General features: G+C 29.8%; 7 protein-coding genes across 7 annotated transcripts; 6 read left to right on the top strand and 1 right to left on the bottom strand.

The window, feature by feature from the left end:
• Window positions 1-287: 287 nt before the first annotated feature.
• GO595_002473 (uncharacterized protein) lies at window positions 288-2111 on the top strand (the record flags this gene model as incomplete). The annotated part of the gene is made up of 1 exon (XM_067915386.1): window positions 288-2111. One exon carries the CDS (start codon window positions 288-290, stop codon window positions 2109-2111), a length of 1824 nt encoding a protein of 607 aa, XP_067777410.1.
• Window positions 2112-3698: 1587 nt separating this feature from the next.
• GO595_002472 (Serine/threonine-protein phosphatase 6 regulatory ankyrin repeat subunit B) lies at window positions 3699-4190 on the top strand (the record flags this gene model as incomplete). Its single annotated transcript, XM_067915385.1, has 1 exon — window positions 3699-4190. One exon carries the CDS (start codon window positions 3699-3701, stop codon window positions 4188-4190), a length of 492 nt encoding a protein of 163 aa, XP_067777409.1.
• Window positions 4191-4227: 37 nt separating this feature from the next.
• Window positions 4228-4719, top strand: GO595_002471 (ankyrin repeat protein; the record flags this gene model as incomplete). The annotated part of the gene is made up of 1 exon (XM_067915384.1): window positions 4228-4719. The coding sequence occupies one exon, from the start codon at window positions 4228-4230 to the stop codon at window positions 4717-4719; it is 492 nt and encodes a 163-aa protein (XP_067777408.1).
• Window positions 4720-6284: 1565 nt separating this feature from the next.
• On the top strand, window positions 6285-7715 carry GO595_002470 (DENN domain-containing protein 1A; the record flags this gene model as incomplete). Its single annotated transcript, XM_067915383.1, has 1 exon — window positions 6285-7715. One exon carries the CDS (start codon window positions 6285-6287, stop codon window positions 7713-7715), a length of 1431 nt encoding a protein of 476 aa, XP_067777407.1.
• Window positions 7716-7974: 259 nt separating this feature from the next.
• GO595_002469 (stromal cell-derived factor 2) lies at window positions 7975-8562 on the bottom strand (the record flags this gene model as incomplete). The annotated part of the gene is made up of 1 exon (XM_067915382.1): window positions 7975-8562. One exon carries the CDS (start codon window positions 8560-8562, stop codon window positions 7975-7977), a length of 588 nt encoding a protein of 195 aa, XP_067777406.1.
• A 351-nt stretch (window positions 8563-8913) lies between these two features.
• On the top strand, window positions 8914-9513 carry GO595_002468 (40S ribosomal protein S8-B; the record flags this gene model as incomplete). The annotated part of the gene is made up of 1 exon (XM_067915381.1): window positions 8914-9513. One exon carries the CDS (start codon window positions 8914-8916, stop codon window positions 9511-9513), a length of 600 nt encoding a protein of 199 aa, XP_067777405.1.
• A 1134-nt stretch (window positions 9514-10647) lies between these two features.
• On the top strand, window positions 10648-10968 carry GO595_002467 (uncharacterized protein; the record flags this gene model as incomplete). The annotated part of the gene is made up of 1 exon (XM_067915380.1): window positions 10648-10968. The coding sequence occupies one exon, from the start codon at window positions 10648-10650 to the stop codon at window positions 10966-10968; it is 321 nt and encodes a 106-aa protein (XP_067777404.1).
• Between the last annotated feature and the right edge of the window lie 7429 nt (window positions 10969-18397).

The raw sequence follows: 18397 nt of genomic DNA, 5'->3' as shown, positions 1-18397 counted from the left end.
GTGATCTGGAGAGTGTTTTTTGCCAATTTTATGAGACAATATATTTGGAAAATTTATCGATCCAACAAAACAATTTGATCCAAAATTACAACAAGACCAAAAACAACAAATCCAAATTCTTTAGAAACAAAACCGAACCTACAGATTCCGAAATATATTCCAAATATTATGCTGATTATCTTTTCCAAGTTGGCTGCTTTGACGAGGCCCAAGAGCTCTACTCCAAACTTTATGAGACTTCTCTTTCGCAACAATGCTATCTGATGAGCGCGCTCTGCGAAATTTCCATGGAAAAGTGCTCGAAAAGTACACTTCGTCTGTTCGAAAGGGCATTAATCGATAACACGAATGAAATCGAAGTCTTTGGGATTAACACAGCGCAGTTTTTTGTTGAGTGCTCTTTAGAAAGGGCAAAAAGACTTTCGAACTATTCCAAAAAGTTCATCATTTTGAAACCTTTTTTAACAGAACAATTCGCATCATTTCTCAACAGGAAAAGATGCGCCTTTAAATTATATCAGGCATCAATTGATTATAACGAATTAAAATGTTACGAACATTCGCATATGTGTATGATGACCGCGTTTAACTTGATTAATGAAAACGGTTTCGAATTATTGAAAACAGAACTTTTGAAAGGTTTATTTAAGGTGTACCCTGACGGTCGATATCCTTTGAAAAAAATTCTGGGAGAACGTTTGCTATCGGACCCATCGTTCTTACAAAAAGTGCTCAGGGTAAACCCTCCAAATGAAGTCGTGAATTGCGGATTCATTCAAACGCGTGTCGTGAGATTTGTTTCGAAGGGATTTGCGGCAACAGTTCCAGATGGGTATTCTGAAAGTTGGCCAAAAACTGCACAACAATTATTTGGTGCGTTTAGAAATGGAGAATTTTTTAATTACAACGCATTAAAAGTCTTAGAATGCTCTGGAAATGAGCCGCTTATTATAGATGTGTTTTGCAAGTCAAATTGTCCAATTTTTCATTTTAAAAATGTGAAAATTGAGGCCGAATGTGATTTCGAATTAAAACAAAAAGCACAAGAAATCGAAGGAGAAAATAGTTTAATCCGTTTCGAGGTTTATACAAAAGGAAATGGAATTATTAATTTTAAAGGATTAACATTTGATTGGGAAAATATACATTTTCGGAGTTGTTTTTCGAATAATGACATTATTTTTCAATCATACATTGAAGCTTCTTCAGTTAAGTTAGACGTTGAATTACCAAAAGATCAACTTTATATTGGAGAAATCATCCAAATTAAATGCACTCTCACCAACAGTGAAATTCCATTAAAGCATCTTGGAATGGTTGTTTCTGGATCGATAAAGTTTTCAGTTAATTCAGATACAGATGAAATTTGTGGTCAAAGATTCCTTACGCCTCTTCAGCCAAATGAAAAATGCGAAATTACTATCAGTGTTGTCGGCGAAAGCCCTGGCGAATACGATTTATTTTTAATTTTTCCATTTTGGTCGTCAAAACCGCCAGTACGATACGTGTCACATCACATCACATTTGTTATTCGTTCGTTTTCCGACTATTATATTAAGTCTATAAATAATCAGCTTCGATGTGAAGCACCTCCTAGCTTCGAAGCCATTGGTTTTTCATCTTCATTGTTTGATGTAAGTTATCATACATCAATCATTGGGAAAACAAAAGCTGTTTTAGACTTCATTTCGACATCTAGTGATCGTGTTGAACTTGTTCTTCCATCATATTGTGAATCTTTTTCTGATGGCGATGAGCAGATTCGATTCTGGTGTCGAAGTGACTGTAGTTTTCTTTTTATGCCATTTTTTTGTAGTGAGAATTGTTTTGTTGGCTTAATTTCTCATATTGATCGGAGTCTTTATTCGATCGAATTTCGAAATATTTCAAATGTGGGAATAAAAGATTTCAAAGTATCGATTGTTGAGCCTAACGAACGGATTACGTTCATTGTGTCTGGTAACCAAATCAAAAGTATCGATGTGCTGATGCCAGAACAATCGATCAAATATAGAGTAAACATTCTGCGGCTGACAGAGGAAGTAAATTTGCTGCTGATGGTTTCGGGAGAGCTGTTTTCGGTTTATAAGTCTGTTTCTTTAAATAAATAACATGTGTTTTATTATTATTTTTGGTAATTTGGAAAATTTGCGATTTTTTTTACAGAAGATTGAAAATAATTTTTAATTGATATAAAATATTTTCTGAATAGAGAAATTTGTGTCAAATTGTTTTGGTCATATCATTTGAAGATCTAAATAAGAGTTGGAGAATATTCTCAATGCACAGGTCAAATATCTATTTAATGAATAAAGATAAGTATATACCCCTAATTGGAAGTCTTTGTAAATAGGTTTGCATAAATAATTCCAAAAGTTTTCATGAAACCGAAGCAATCTACGTAGCCATTTTGCATATCAACAACAAGTGCATCGAATTCCTTTCCGACTTTGAAGTTTCCGATTTTATCTTCGAGGCCAACAGCGCCTGCTTCGGTTGCGAGGTACAACACTTCTGGAACAGTTAATGGTTTGTAGTCATGAAAAATTATACATAATATTTAAATTATTATAAATTTAAGATGAAATTGATTGAGATTCTTCTTAATCTTAGCATTACTATAATGTTATACATTTTATAAATTATTTATAAAATACTTGATATTAAAATATTATTTACTTGAAATATTATTCGTTTTCCATCTGAAATACAAGAAAAGTCGATTAATCAACAGACATCCACGATTAAATGTTATTTAATAAGATATAAAATGAAATATAGATATTTTACTTGATCATATTAATGTTGAAGCGAAACAAAAAATTACTGTAACAAAACCGTTAATTCGTGAAAATAACCGAACACACTTCATTCAAACTCAGAATTACCAATGGAAAAAGTGAAAAAGCGTTAACAGAAAAGTATTTATTGAAAAGTGAAATTAAATTAAATAAACGTTCAAGTTAAAAAACATTTCTGGAAACAAAATGAAGAAAACGAAACGAATAGAAGATGACGTAAGATCAATCACAAGTTCTGCTTCTTCCAAAGCAAAAACTCACGTAGATGAAAAGCTATTGAATATGGTTTCAGATCGAGTTTATGATAAAATTGATGAAATCTCAAGGAAAAAAGCCATAGAAACATACAAAGCAAACTTCAAAAATCTTATACGAAATCTCAACGAAAATCACAAAATTGTCGAAGAAATATATGGAACAGAAAAAGATTCCAAAGATAACTCATGGAAAATCAATCCAAAGAAAGTTGACGAGGAAACACTTTCTAAGGAAGTAGAGAAACTCAAAAACAAAATCAAAAGAATCAAAAAAGATAATGATAAACTTAAGACTGAAAACGAAGAAAACAAAACTAAACTACAGATTATTTACGAACAAAACGAAAACTTAAATCGGCTCAAAGTACAACTTGACTTGTAAAGAATTTTTTAATTTTTTTTCTTTTTACGACATACAAAAGTGACAAATAACCGTCGGATATTTCAAACTCAAATATTTTCAAATTCCTTCATATCATTCATTATCATAATTATACACATGAATTCTCATTATCATTTTTTTCAATAATATGAACCATAATTAAAATAACATAAATTTCTTCAGAAGATTTAACGACCGTTAATCACCTCACGGTGACCGTTAAATACTTTTTCAGAAGAAAACAGCAAATTATTATCTATGTTTGAAAACGCGCTTCGCGAAGTCATCAAACTCGATGACGTCCAGAAATTCAAAGCACTTTTGTACGGCAAAGACGGCACATACAAACTCGATGACAAGTATTTAACCCAAATATGCGCACTCTTAGATTCGCCCGGCTGTATGGCGCAAGCGATTCTTATGGGCCAACCGGTCAATTTAGATGACTCTGATGAGATGTGTCCACTTAATTGCGCTTCATTTTCAGGATCAGTTGAAACAGCTGCTCTTTTAATTGAAGCCGGCGCACATCCAAACTCAGTCTATAAGGGCGAAACAGCGCTAATGATGGCAATCCGTAACTCCACCATTGATCATGTCAAGATGTTGTTAGATGCCAACGCAGACTTAGCTCGTATTGAGTATGCTGCTCGCTACGCGCTTCATCCGGACGAATTAATTCCATTTATTGACAACGGTGACAAAAAATGTTGCATTAGAAGAAGCAGTTATGGGCGGCAAATCAGATAATGTCAAACTCTTATTAAAGTACGGAGCGAAGCCATCGATGATGTCATTACTTGTTGCATGTTCATACAACTTCCACATTATCGTCAAATTACTATTAGATGCAGGCGTTCAAGCTGACGATGTCGCAATGCAGACGTGCATCTACTGGACGTCACTCGACGCTATGGAGGAGCTCCTTAAGTGGGGATTGAAACCGATCGATTTTGATGTTCATTACGCGATCATGCACAATCGCCCGGAATCGCTTAAGTACTTGATCAAGAAAGGCGCAGGCGTCGAAGGAGAGATCAACGGCACATTACCTATACATGTTGCGGCAAGACATGGCCGCATTGAATGTTTGAAGATATTAATCGAGAACGGCGCACGTATTAATGCTTCAGATAACCTCGGATGTATCCCAATGCACTGGGCAGCGATATTACGTAGCTCAGAGGTCATGAAATATCTGCTCGAGAAAGGTTCTTATGTTAACCTTAAGGATGATTATGAATATAAGCCAATGGTTAGGAAGCCGACGAAGGACTGAGTCCAATTCATGCTTCTATTGAAGGTAATGGCGTCGATGTAGTGAGAGTTCTGTTGGATAATAACGCTGAGCAAATTAGAATGTGGGATGGAAGAACCCCATTACATATTGCAGTACAAAATGATAGAAAAGAATTGTTTGAAATGCTGCTGAAACATGGCGCTGATTTACAAGCAATTAACGCAAAGGATCAAACACCAATTGAATTGGCATATGCTTTAGAAAGAGAAGATTTGGTTGAGGAATTAAGGAAATGGGCAGGACCAGATGTGCATGCAGCTCAGGCAGCAAAGAAACTCTATGAAGATTCAAAGAGTAAATAATGAATCTGATTCTAAATTTTATTTGAACATCAAAAGACATCAAAACTATTTTTATTGAAAAAGTAAAAGTGAAAAAATAAAAAATCAAAAAAATCATCCCGCAGGGATTCGAACCCCGACCATTCCCAACGATAGAATCAAATGAATGAAAAATCATCGGATTCATATTCAAAAACTGAAGTGTTTGGGAAACCGACATAGTAAATTTTTAAAGTAACACCTCTACCTGTCAAGCGAAGAGATCAATTATTAAATTGATGAGCGACATCAGAATGTAATGCAGACATCAGCTTATAATTACTTTAATACTCAAGTTAACTTTTCTTTCTGCTTCCCAATTTTAAACGTGATTTTATAAAGTAACATTATGTATGAAATATATTGAATAAACAAATTTATGAAAAATGCATTTAAAACAGAAAAATTGTTTTGAATCATAAAATCAAAAAACATAAACCCAATGTTTTGTACTAATGTTGAATGATAATTGGATTCATTTGATGGAATATTTTCGTATCCAGAAAAAATTGAAAATATTGTGGAAACAATACATAAAATATAAAGAACACAATTGCTATGCATAAATTTTCCCCAAATATAGAAAAACAAAGCAAAAATAATACTGATTATTAATTGAATGATTGCCGAATTTTCAATATAAGAAAAAATTAAGAAACCAAAAAAGAGGAAAACAGAAAACACAATGTTTTTGGAAGCGGTGTAAAGCGAAATTAAAGTAATTATAGAAATCAATTGATTAATATGAATTTTAAAAAACTTTTTAAAAAATGGTTCAAGAGCTGTTCCAACAGTAATAATTCCTATAAGTAAGTTATGAGAAAAAACAAAAAAATCATATAAGTCACTAAATATTGTTGATTTGGAAATATATATTGCAATGATACCAATTTCAGCCCCTAAAAGGAATAACACTGGGCTGTACGTTTCTAAAAAGCTTGAAGAAATTGAATGTAAAATTTCTCTGGATTTGTTTCCCATAAAACTTAGAACCTGCTTTATAATAAAGTTAACGTTCTCCTTTAGTCGTATAACCGTTTTTAAAACATGCTGCGTTTTTGCGATGAATCTCCTCATTCTCTTGTTTCACATTTGTTTTCAATTAATGTGATCCAAGAGGAATCATCATACAAAGTAAATGCCAAACAAATTTTTCCCAATGAAAAACCAGATGAATCATTGGTTAAAAATGTAGAATTATTTGCATTCCCAAATCCAACAGCAATGGAGTCAAAAACGTTTTTTTACTTTGTAATAGGAGATACAGCTTGCGATTTTAACATTGGATTCATTCAATATAGTGATTCATTTAATGCTCATTGTATTATTACTCAATACTTTTACCCCGATGTGTTCAAAAAAATCTTATCTCTTCCAGAGGACCAACAGTTATTCCATGTCAAATCTCTTTCACAAGAATTATCTAGAAAAACAGTAGAAATCAATGACCATACTTTTGAACTTGATGGAGGATATGAACGACAGTGTTTGATGAAATTCGTTTTTGATAATTTCTCAGTTTTTGACATAACCAAAATTATCATTTCAATGCTTCAATCACGCCACATATTTGTTGTTTCATCAAGTGCTTCAAACTGTTGTAAGTTGTGTGTTGCTTTACCCCTTCTCATAGAGCCTTTTCGGTGGGATCTTAACACTATTCCTATTCTCCCAATCAAACTTAAAGAAGCTTCTCAAATCCCTGTTCCTACAATTATTGGTATCACTAATGCTGAAGTTCTTCTTGAAGGTCGTCTTGATTCACATCTTATTGTCAATTTTGATATAAAGCTTTCAATTGACAAACCGCCGCTTGATTCCACATCACCTCACTACCAAAAAATCATATCTTTACAGATGAATTGTCAATATACATTACAATCATACCTTCGTTCATGGGAAGGATCACCAGGTTTTCCAAACCGATCAGTTTCACGTATTCTTCGTAAATTCATTGCATCATATTTAATGATTTATAGTAATGCCAAAAGTTCTGATGACCTTATTGCTGCTGTTGATAACTTCCCTGATTACTTGGCTATGTCTCAAGTAATTCAGGACTTGCAAAATCTTGATCACATTCCAAAAAACGTTTCAGATGCATTGAAAAAGTGGTTCGAAGAAGTTTTTGAAAGAAAAGTGACAACAATTACTGCTAAACGGGCGCCTCAAGGAAGTGTAATCACAAGAGCACAATCTCAAGGAACACTAGGAACAAAGGCAAAGAAAGAGGAACCAATGCTGATCGACTTCGGCGAGGATGTTAAACAAAAGCCAAAAGAAGATGATCTTCTTGATTTGATGTCATTTGATACACCAACACCTGTAAGAAGTCAGAGCCAACAACTAATACAGGCGCAACAAACACCGTCGCCTAAAAGAGATGAATTATTTGATCTATTTGATCAACAACAAATTTCACCAAATCCATCTGTAAAAGATGCTCAGAAATCGGATGACTTATTGCGGTTTTTCTCAGACGAAGATTTTGCTGTCTCTACACCACAAAAGAGTCAGTCGTCACAACAACCGTCAAATGATTTCATTGATTTCTTAGATGGAGTAGGTTTAAGTCCTACTCCAAGTGCATCAGTAAGTCCAAAAAATAACTCGACAAATGCGTCAAATAATGATTCACTTATTTGGTTTGATTGATTATTTTTGCTTTTTATAAAAACTGGAAAATATATTTTTCTTTTTATAATAATGGAAACGAAAATCAAAAATTCGAAATTTTATTTGTTTTTATATCAATATTTGTTAAAAATTATATTCATATTGATTAATTTCACATGACTTAGAAACCATTCACTTAAGAAGGATTAAACATTTGATATAAATTCTTGTTAATAACAAATTTGATGATATTAAAAAAAGAATTTTTAGGTGAAACATTGTTTAATTTTTAATTTATTTAAAGTTCTTCTCTTGGAGTTTCCTTTTGTTCTTCCTCTTCTAAAATGTACACACCTTCTGCAGATTTCCATACTGATGCAGAAGATAATGGTGAGCATGTAACATTATATTTGATAGATAAATCGTCTTGTCTAAGTTCAAGTGATGTGGAAAGGTAACATGAGTTTTTGACATTTTGAAGTTGAACTTCATCATCTTTAACCCAGTTTGGTCCTTTTGAACATATTACTGTCCATTGGTTTTCAGGGTCATCACCTAATGTGGTTGGAACAACTTCAATTCCATCGTGGCTTTTCTTTGTTCCGACGTAAGATTTGGTTATTGGATTGATTAATGTGATATTTGATCCGCATTCTATTGGTTTTCTTGAATTCTCTATAGGGTCGACAACATCATCAACAACCCATAACCATCCATTATCGAATGGGAGTCGTGTGCAATAAATAGATGGAATTTCTAATGAATCAGATTCTGTTGTTGTAGATAACTTATTACCAGAGTAAACACTTTGAAGCTGAATGACTGATGAGTATCGAACCACTGGTTGTTCCATTTGATATTTAATTAAAAGCGAAAATAAAAGCATTTTGTTCAATGAATGGGGTGCCCCTATGTCTTTTTATTAAATGATAAGAAAAACACTCATGAAATACTTTGATTTATTAATGTTTCTCCACCAATTGTTAAAATCATCAAAATTTCCAAAATAACATTTAAAAAAACTTTAGCGATCCCAAAATCAATTTTTTCAAATCTTTTTAATTAGTATATAAAAATTATGGAGCAGCTTTAGTAACATCATTAATGTTGAACAAACATATGTAATCCTAAATAGATTATGATTTATTAATAGCAATGAAACACATAAATGCGGCGACCGTTAATATCACTGACATAAAACGGTTATTTTACGGTTTTGGTCCATCCTTTCCGCAAAATGGGTATAACTCGTATGGGAGATCTTAAGCGTGCAAAGTCTGGTGCACGTTCAGTCGCATGGCGTAACAAGCGTAATCATGCTGTTGGTCGTCCAGCTGCTAACACACGTATTGGTGAAAAGAGAATCCATCTTGTTCGTACACGTGGTGGTAACTACAAGCGCAGGGCACTCCGTCTTGATCATGGTACATTTTCATGGGCATCTGAAAACGTCTCACGTAAGACACGTATCCTTTCTACAGTTTATCACCCATCCGATAACGAATTTGTTCGTACAAACACACTTACAAAGGGTTCAATTGTTTCAATTGATTCAGCTCCATTCAAGCAATGGTATGAACGCCATTATGGCAAAGGACTTGGCCGTTCACAATATGAGAAACCAGCAAATGTCAGCGAGAGAGTCAAACAAAGATGGGAAAAACTCGCTAACGAAGCACCACTTGCCAACAACTTAGTTTCCCAATTTGATCAAGGTCGTGTTCTTGCTGCCATTGCATCACGTCCAGGTCAATGTGGTCGTGCTGATGGTTATATCCTTGAAGGCGAAGAACTTGACTTCTACATGGCTCGCGTTTCAAAGAAGGGCAAGAAATAAAAAATAAATATTTTCTTACATTTCATGAAAGGTATATTTCAATATACTGTCTTTGATACAGTTCGTAAGTTATATCAAGACGATATTGAAACCATAAATTTTTTCATCACATTAATTGCTGACATGCCATCATTAAAACAACCACTTTTATCCACTGCCATTTTATTCAAATCTCGTCAATGCATTGAGTTCTTTTTAGAAGAAAAGAAACTTCCAATTGATACCTCTGATACGGAAGGTTGGTGTGCGATTCATTCTGCGTGTTATATTGGAGACATTGAGTTATTTGAACGTCTTTTATCTAAGTGTCCACAAGACATTACTGGATGTTTATGTGCGTCAGCATTAAGTAATGAACATGCGATGTTTGATTACTTATGAAGTAAGCATCAAATGAAACTTACTGATCATATCTATAACTTGAACTTAACATTGCTGATGTTTCAAGCGCGTAATTATCACGTAATCTTTGATTGTTATCCATTGGATAAACTTAATCCGAATTACACTAATTACAATTGCTTTAGAGCATTATTTGAAGAATGTGAACCAAACTCTGAGTTCCTGGAACAGTGAAAAATTATTATGGCGAAGTGAAATTATATCAAAACAAAGAAGGTATAATGTTATAACATTACGCTTGACTGGGTTTTCAGGATTAAATGGGAAAATATATAAATCAATTCCATATACCGGAGAATGTTTAGTTACAATGACAGCAGCTAAAGGTTATCGCGACTTATTAATGTACTTAATAATAACCAAAAGAGCTAAGCCAACTAATGTTAATTCGGATGGGAAAGATGCCGTCTATATGGCATGTACATTCGGTTGGGTCTTAATAGTTTCCATGTATAATTTATTAAAGTTACCAATAACAACAATTCAAACGAAAATTAAAGTTACTCCTTTACAAGCAGCGACAAAGAATAACTTTGTTGACATCTTAGAATATTATAAAGAAAACACGAAATTTCCTGTAATACAATATCATGATTTCGCAGCTTATTACTATGCGCCTGATGTTTAGAATACGGATTAAAATGTATGAACAAGTGTCACAACTTTACATCCGATAATTAGGATAAATATTTATTAGCTGCTGCTGAAGGAGGTAATCCGAAGACAGTAGAAATGTTATTTAAATACGGAGCAAATATAAAGGAATTTAATCATGAAAAAATAGAAGGTGTTATGCACCCTGTATGCATGGCTGCATCTAAAGGGAATGAAGACGCGTTAATTGTGTTGCTGAAGAACGGAGGAGAACCAAACTCTTCGTATAAAGTTAACTCATTTAAGAATATCAACGCGTTCGATGCAGTAATTAATGAGGACCAAGGAAACGCGTTGTTCATTCTGATGGATAAGGATTCATGTGACAAGAGTAAAGTGGAGAAATTAAAGAAATACGCAATGCAAAAGGGCGGATGGTTGCTTGGAGGCAATAGCTGACTTCGAGGAACAAACATTTAAATAATAGCTTTAAATTCGTTGATCGTTTTACATGTGTAATCTTCGTGTTTGTGATAAAATAGTATGATATTTGTGAATCTAACGAGAATAAGGTGCTGACAAGGCAAATTTTTGGTGTTTGGAATTGTACTTTCGATTCAATTTTATGTTTCTCGGGAAAAAAATAATATACACTATAATTATAGTTGCAGCTTGACAATATTTCATTACGTAATACTTTGCGAACAAAAATTATTGATTTTCCTACGCTAAAAATATCAAATTTATGTATCACGCAACAAAAATCTTTTAACATTCACGTTTTTACTGATAAATAATGATAATGTGATGATTTTTCATCAGTTTTGAATATGAATATATTTTTTTCATCCATTTGATTCTGTTGGAAAACTTTCTTACACCATTTTCTCATTTTTTTATTTAAGTTAATGAAATTCATTCATAAAGCATCGATAAAATTTCCACATCTCCATTCTCAACTGCAATTCCAAGTGCTGTTCGAAAAAACAAAAATATATTATTTCAGGTTTATTTTTTATTGTATCATTTATCAAAGTTACTATATCTTGAAATGATTTCCAATAAGCATTAAGACAAACATCATCTTCAGGAACATCGTTAATATATTGATATGTTCCTCATATAATAATACCAATATCATCAAGATATTTTTGGTATATTGTTTTCAGCAAAAAAGTTAAAAAAAAAAAATCCATCGTACAGTTTGTCCATATGTTTTCTGTTTTTATTAGTATTATGAAATCACCTTGAAGTGATTCAAAGCCTTCTGTATCACAAAAGAAAATGTTACAGTATTCTGTATTAATTTTATTTTCAACTTTGCAAACTTCTAATTACTCTTGAAGTCTGATTGGCCCATAAATATTACCATGTGATTGCCATGTGATTAAAGAAAACCAACATTTGAAATTAAGTATACTAAAATGAATGAATGTTAGTGATAACATTTTAATGTGTCCATTGATAAAAAGTATGCCTTCAACTTTAAAATTGTTGATAGATGAATTATTCGAAGAGGAAAATACATGACCTTTTTCAGTAATTTCGATTTCTGGCGTGTTAATAATTGATCCTTTTTCAAAATAAAGATCACCTGAAAGTGATATTTTGTTAGATTGAAGTGTAGAATTAGATGTAATTCGAAGTTTTGATTTACTGTTATCAAAGGCGAATTTAGTGACGTATTAGATATGGAAACAGAAGCAGAAGAAATTGTAATTGAGTTGGCCGAAATTAAAGCCATTTGTGAAAATAATTCTTGAAAGTTTAGAACTTTGTCCTTCAATTGAAAGAGCTCCCGAACGGTTTAATTCATCATCCATTAAAGTAGGACAAGATAATGATGGATCAGACGAATTAGAAACAAGGAATTAATTATTTAGCACAATAAATCAATAATTTAATATTGTTCAACTTAATGAATCAACACTTAATTATTATTTAATATTATTGCTTTCATTAACAATATATTCAACCACATTTACTTCCATCATAAAATCAAACGGTTTTATGACCGTTAAAATATAACTTTTTCGACAAGAAAATTTTGGTCAATCGTTTTTTGCTACAGACAAACCTTGTCAATTTTAGTAGAAAAAAAATAATTTAGATGTCATTTTGCTGTAATTAAATTTGTTAGATAAAAATAGATGGAGCAAAACTTCAGATTTTGAAATATCTGATATGAAAAAATCATTGAGAAGCTAGCTTCAACAAAATCTTATGAATTATTGATTTTTAGAATTTCTTCACATTTTTTGAGTTTCATATTCTGGTGAATGCCCTTAATTAAAAATTTTATAAATAACATATGCTGAAAAAGAAAGAGAATAAAAGATTTATTAATAATAAATAAAACATTATAATATATTTAAATTCACATATCTGTTGAAAGAATAATAATAATATTGGAGGGGAAAAAAGGGTGTACATTTTAGAATAAGGATAATTTTAATAAACTCAATGCAGATTTCCAACGATAGAATCAAATGAATGAAAAATCATCGGATTTATATTCAAAAACTGAAGAAATAAACTGGGGAAGTCAAACCACATTTTCCAAACATATAGCTAAAGATTTAAAAACACAAAAGCTATTTTAAAATACATACTAAAAAATTAAACAAAAAAGACAAAAATACAAAAAATGATTAAGTAAATAATAGATGTTTGAAAGAGAGAGATAAATGAGTTAGTAATGATTAAATGAGATATAAAACTATATGTGTATATTGAAAGTCTAAATGTGATGGATAAAATGATTGAATTTCTATATTAATAAATTTGGTGTACTAAATCACATATGAGAGGGACCAAATGATTTAATGAGCTGCACTAAAGATTGAAATTAAAAACGAAAATGTCCAAAAAGTCGATTAAAAAAGCAAAGAGAACAACAGGTGTTTCTTCAATCTTTGTGAGAACAATTTTTTTATATCACATTTTTGAAAAACCCCGGGGAATTCCCCGCCTTTTTTACCCGATTTTATTTCTACTAAAATTGACAAGGTTTGTCTGCAGCAAAAAACGATCCCCCGACAATTTTCATATCAATTCCCACTTTTTTGAATATGTCGATAAGGGCGAAAGGATTTTCACTAGGTTTGCTTGTCCGTTACTATAAAACAAAAATGAACAATTGGGAAACAATTCAGTTTATTCAACAAAAAATATTTTCCTTAAATAAAGAAAATGTTGTTCAAGCAGCTATTTCAGTGTTTGATATACTTGATAATAATTATCAGTATTCATTTAACTTACTTATTAGTCAAATAATTTATTCATCATTTGTATCAGGTATGAATGATTTAGAAGTTTATATGATTTTCATTAAAGAAATAAAAAAAATTGAAGATAAGAAACAAATTCAAAGTAAAATACATAAAGTTTTTTTACAAATGATTTTAAATATAGATTCTCAAGAATCAAATTATTTTCTTGAGAGAATGATTCAAGAAAATTTATGCGAATCAAACATAGTTAAACAGATAAGAGAAGAATCATATTTTATACATTACATGTCCAAAAAATTTCTAGAAGAAAATGAATATTTGAAAGGAAAAATTGGAAACTTTGAAGAACTTTCAAGGAATAATTGGGAACTTCATAAGAAATTAATTAAAGAAGGAGCTAATCCGAATGAAATTGCAAAAATAATTCGAAATGATGAAATAGAAAAAATTCAAGAAATATCATCACAAAATGATTTTAATTTTAATCAAACAATTGAACCATCACTTTATGAAAGATGTTCTTTTATTAATACACAAAATGTTACAATAATTGATTATTCAGCATTTTTCGGATCAATTAAATGTTTTAAATATTTACTTATGAATGGTGCTAATATTGAAAATTCAGGTAAATATGCAGTTGCTGGTGGAAATGAAGAAATCATTCATTTATGTGAACAAAATCATTCATCATTTGAAGGTGCATATGAAACAGCAATTGAATTTCATCGAAATGATATCTTTAAATATCTTTATGAAAATAGAATTGCAGAAATTAATAATTTAGAAGAATTTGGAAAGAAGTGTATTTCATCTCATAATTATGAAATTTTTATATTTTTACAGAATGAAGGGATGCTAATTTGCGAAAACATTATTGATGAATCAGCAAGTATTGGAAACATATTTCTCATTAAACATTTTCTTGAAAGTAATCAAATTCCGAAAGATATTTTAGTATTTTCATCAGAGTCAGGAAATATTGAACTTGTTAAATATATTTTAATACAAGAAGGAATTGACATTAATGCAAAAAATATTTATTTGTTTTATTTAATATTTATTTAGATAATTTGATATTTCAAAATAATATTTGGAAATTATTTTAAATATTTTTTACGGCACTTATTAGAGCATCTTATGAAGGTCATACAGAAATAGTTAAATTACTTCTTGAAAAAGAAGGAATTGATATTAATGCTAAAGATATTTATTTGTTTTATTTAATATTTATTTAGATAATTTAATATTTCAAAATAATATTTGGAAATTATTTATATTATTTGAAACAGCACTTATATTGGCAATTGAAAAAGGTTATATAGAAATAGTTAAATTACTTCTTGAAAAAGAAGGAATTGATATTAATGCTAAAGATATTTATTTGTTTTATTTAATATTTATTTTAATAATTTAATATTTCAAAATAATATTTGGAAATTATTCAAATTTATTGATACAGCACTTAATGAAGCATCTTATTATGGTCAAACAGAAATAGTTAAATTACTTCTTGAACAAAAAAAAATTGATATTAATGCTAAAGATATTTATTTGTTTTATTTATTATTTATTTTAATAATTTTTTATTTTAAAATAATATTTGGAAATTATTTAAATTATTTCAAACAGCACTTATGTTTGCATCCTTAAATGGTCGTACAGAAATCGTTAAATTACTTCTTGAACAAGAAGGAATTGATATTAATGCTAAAGATATTTATTTGTTTTATTTAATATTTATTTAGATAATTTGATATTTCAAAATAATATTTGGAAATTATTTTAAATATTTAGAACAGCACTTATATTGGCATCCTTAAATCGTCGTACAGAAATCGTTAAATTACTTCTTGAACAAGAAGGAATTGATATTAATGCTAAAGATATTTATTTGTTTTATTTAATATTTATTTTAAGAATTTTATATTTCAAAATAATATTTGGAAATTATTTCAATTATTTAATACAGCACTTAATGAAGCATCTTATTATGGTCAAACAGAAATAGTTAAATTACTTCTTGAACAAAAAAAAATTGATATTAATGCTAAAAATATTTATTTGTTTTATTTAATATTTATTTTAATAATTTCTAATTTCAAAATAATATTTGGAAATAATTTAAATTATTTTGGACAGCACTTATTTGGGCATCCTTAAATGGTCGTACAGAAATCGTTAAATTACTTCTTGAACAAAAAGGAATTGATATTAATGCTAAAGATATTTATTTGTTTTATTTGAAATTTATTTTAATAATTTTATATTTCAAAATAATATTTGAAAATTATTTAAATTATTTGAAACAGCATTTATGTTAGCATCTAGAAATGGTAAATTAGAAATCGTTAAATTACTTCTTGAACAAAAAGGAATTGATATTAATGCTAAAGATATTTATTTGTTTTATTTGATATTTATTTTAAGAATTTGATATTTTAAAATAATATTTGGAAATTATTTAAATTATTTAAAACAGCGCTCGATTACGCATCCTCCAATGGTCACAAAAAAGTCGTTGAACTTCTTCATGTGGTAGAATAAATTTAGTTAATATTTTATCTTCATAATAAATAATTATAGTGGACGGAAAAGGTCCCATCCAAGAAAAAAAGTCCCATTCATTCAAATTTTTTTAATTTGGTTAACGATATATTTAGATTTAAAATAATTATGAATAAAAATTAAAATTAATTGTGGAAATATATAGAGATATCATAATTTAAACTCAAAATTATAAAAAAATATTTTTATTTGAAATATGATTTTGAAATAGTCCTATCCATTGAATTTATACATTAAATTAATACAAAATTGTGAACCCGAGCATCCTATTTTGGTATCCATTGGTGAATGAAATAGATGATAATGAAATGGAGAGAAAAAAGAAAAATGAACTCGAAAACGAAAGAAAAGAAAATGTTGAAAAAGAAGAATTAAGGCAATGAATAATGAATAAGGAACAAAACGCAAGGCAAAATGATTTGTTGGAGGAACTATCAAGAGTTAGAACAAATTATAGAGAACTACTTGCAAAATGTAATTAGAATATTTGTACAGCTGTTTGCTTTTTGTTTGGCTTGCTTCACAAAAGTAAATGTCTCGCTTAATAAAAGTAAATATCTGCATTTTTGAATTGTTTATTTTTCCTTATTCATGGTCTTAAATAGTGCATTTTCATGATGAATACTCAATAAAAAAATTAAATTATATATACAAATTATTAAACTTCAATTATAAATCCTATGTTCATCGAAAAATATCAAAAAACCAAATTTTTTAAAAAAATGTATAATTATTTGATTTTTAATTTTTCAAAAAAATCAATGCTCAAAATAATCTCTATATCATCATAGATATGTTTTATGAATTTAAAATGTTTTTGCTAAAAAATATTAAGAGAATAGATAAATTTAATTTGGTGCTCATCACACTCGTACCCCTATAGGGCAAAGAAATAATGTAGGCGCAAATAATTCAAATAAAGTGTCGTGTCAAATTTATTTTGATTCGATTTTTGTATATTTACTTTTGTGGAGGAAAATATTTTATATATATACATATTATTTTTTACGAGCGTCACTTTTTTGCCAATCACTTTTGTGAAGTAAGAGAATCTTTTGGGTGATCGTTTCCGCCATGAACCGCCCTTTCAAAAAGTGGAGAAATGTTTTCAGAAAATTGACGTTCATTTTTAAAAAAGGGAATGGAACAAATTATTGAAGAATGCTCCCAGATCAAGATGACATCTTTTCCATACAAAAAGTATCTAACGATTACACATTTTATCACAGAAATTACAAATAACATTGGTATTTATTATTCTGCATCTCAAACGCATAATAAAAATAGAAATTATGTTTTCTGCTGTACTTTCCATGGAAAAAGATCTGGTTTAATTTGTTGTAATTCAAAGTTGGTTTTTATGATAGTGATAATTGATAATATTATGTTTTTTTCTTTCAATAAAATTAAATCAAAATTAAAACATTCACATCCATTATATGTGGATTTTTATTTAGCTCATAGGAACTTAATGGATTCCACTACAATCAAAAAAATACGCGATCAACAATTAAATGGGGTTCCACCAGGAATTATTCTTATGTATAACACAATTCAATTCTGTGAGAGTAATCTATCCAGAATCTATCATTGGATTATGTTTGGTTCATATTAAACGAAATTATGAGACTCTTCATGATATGGAAATCATGCAAGTGTTATTCAAAATGAGATTAAATATGGATTATTGTGAAGTTTTTATAAATTTGCTTGAAAATAAATGTAAAGAGAAAGAATCAAATGGAAGAGATTAATTATCAAATTTGATTAAGCTTAGAGAGCACTGGCTTCCATTAGATTTGGCTCTTCAAGGAGTATCTGAAAAATGTATAAATACATCACTGTAGAAAATATTTTTTTCTCGCTATAAAACAAATTACCAATTTTCACAGATGACCATTATTCAATCAATAGAGAGATTAAATAATCTCGCACACATTTTAATTGTCAAATCAATAAGTCACTCATTAAACAATCATTTTGCACATATCTTGCTTATAAAGGAAGAAGACAAAAATATGATTGGAGACATATTTGCAAATACACTTACTGATGAGTATTTAAAGGCACAAATTGATATTTATGAA

This window comes from Histomonas meleagridis (assembly GCF_020186115.1).
Source record: "Histomonas meleagridis strain 2922-C6/04-10x chromosome Unknown contig_18, whole genome shotgun sequence".
Lineage (NCBI taxonomy): Eukaryota > Parabasalia > Tritrichomonadida > Dientamoebidae > Histomonas > Histomonas meleagridis.
This window is presented reverse-complemented; position numbering and strand designations above follow the sequence as displayed.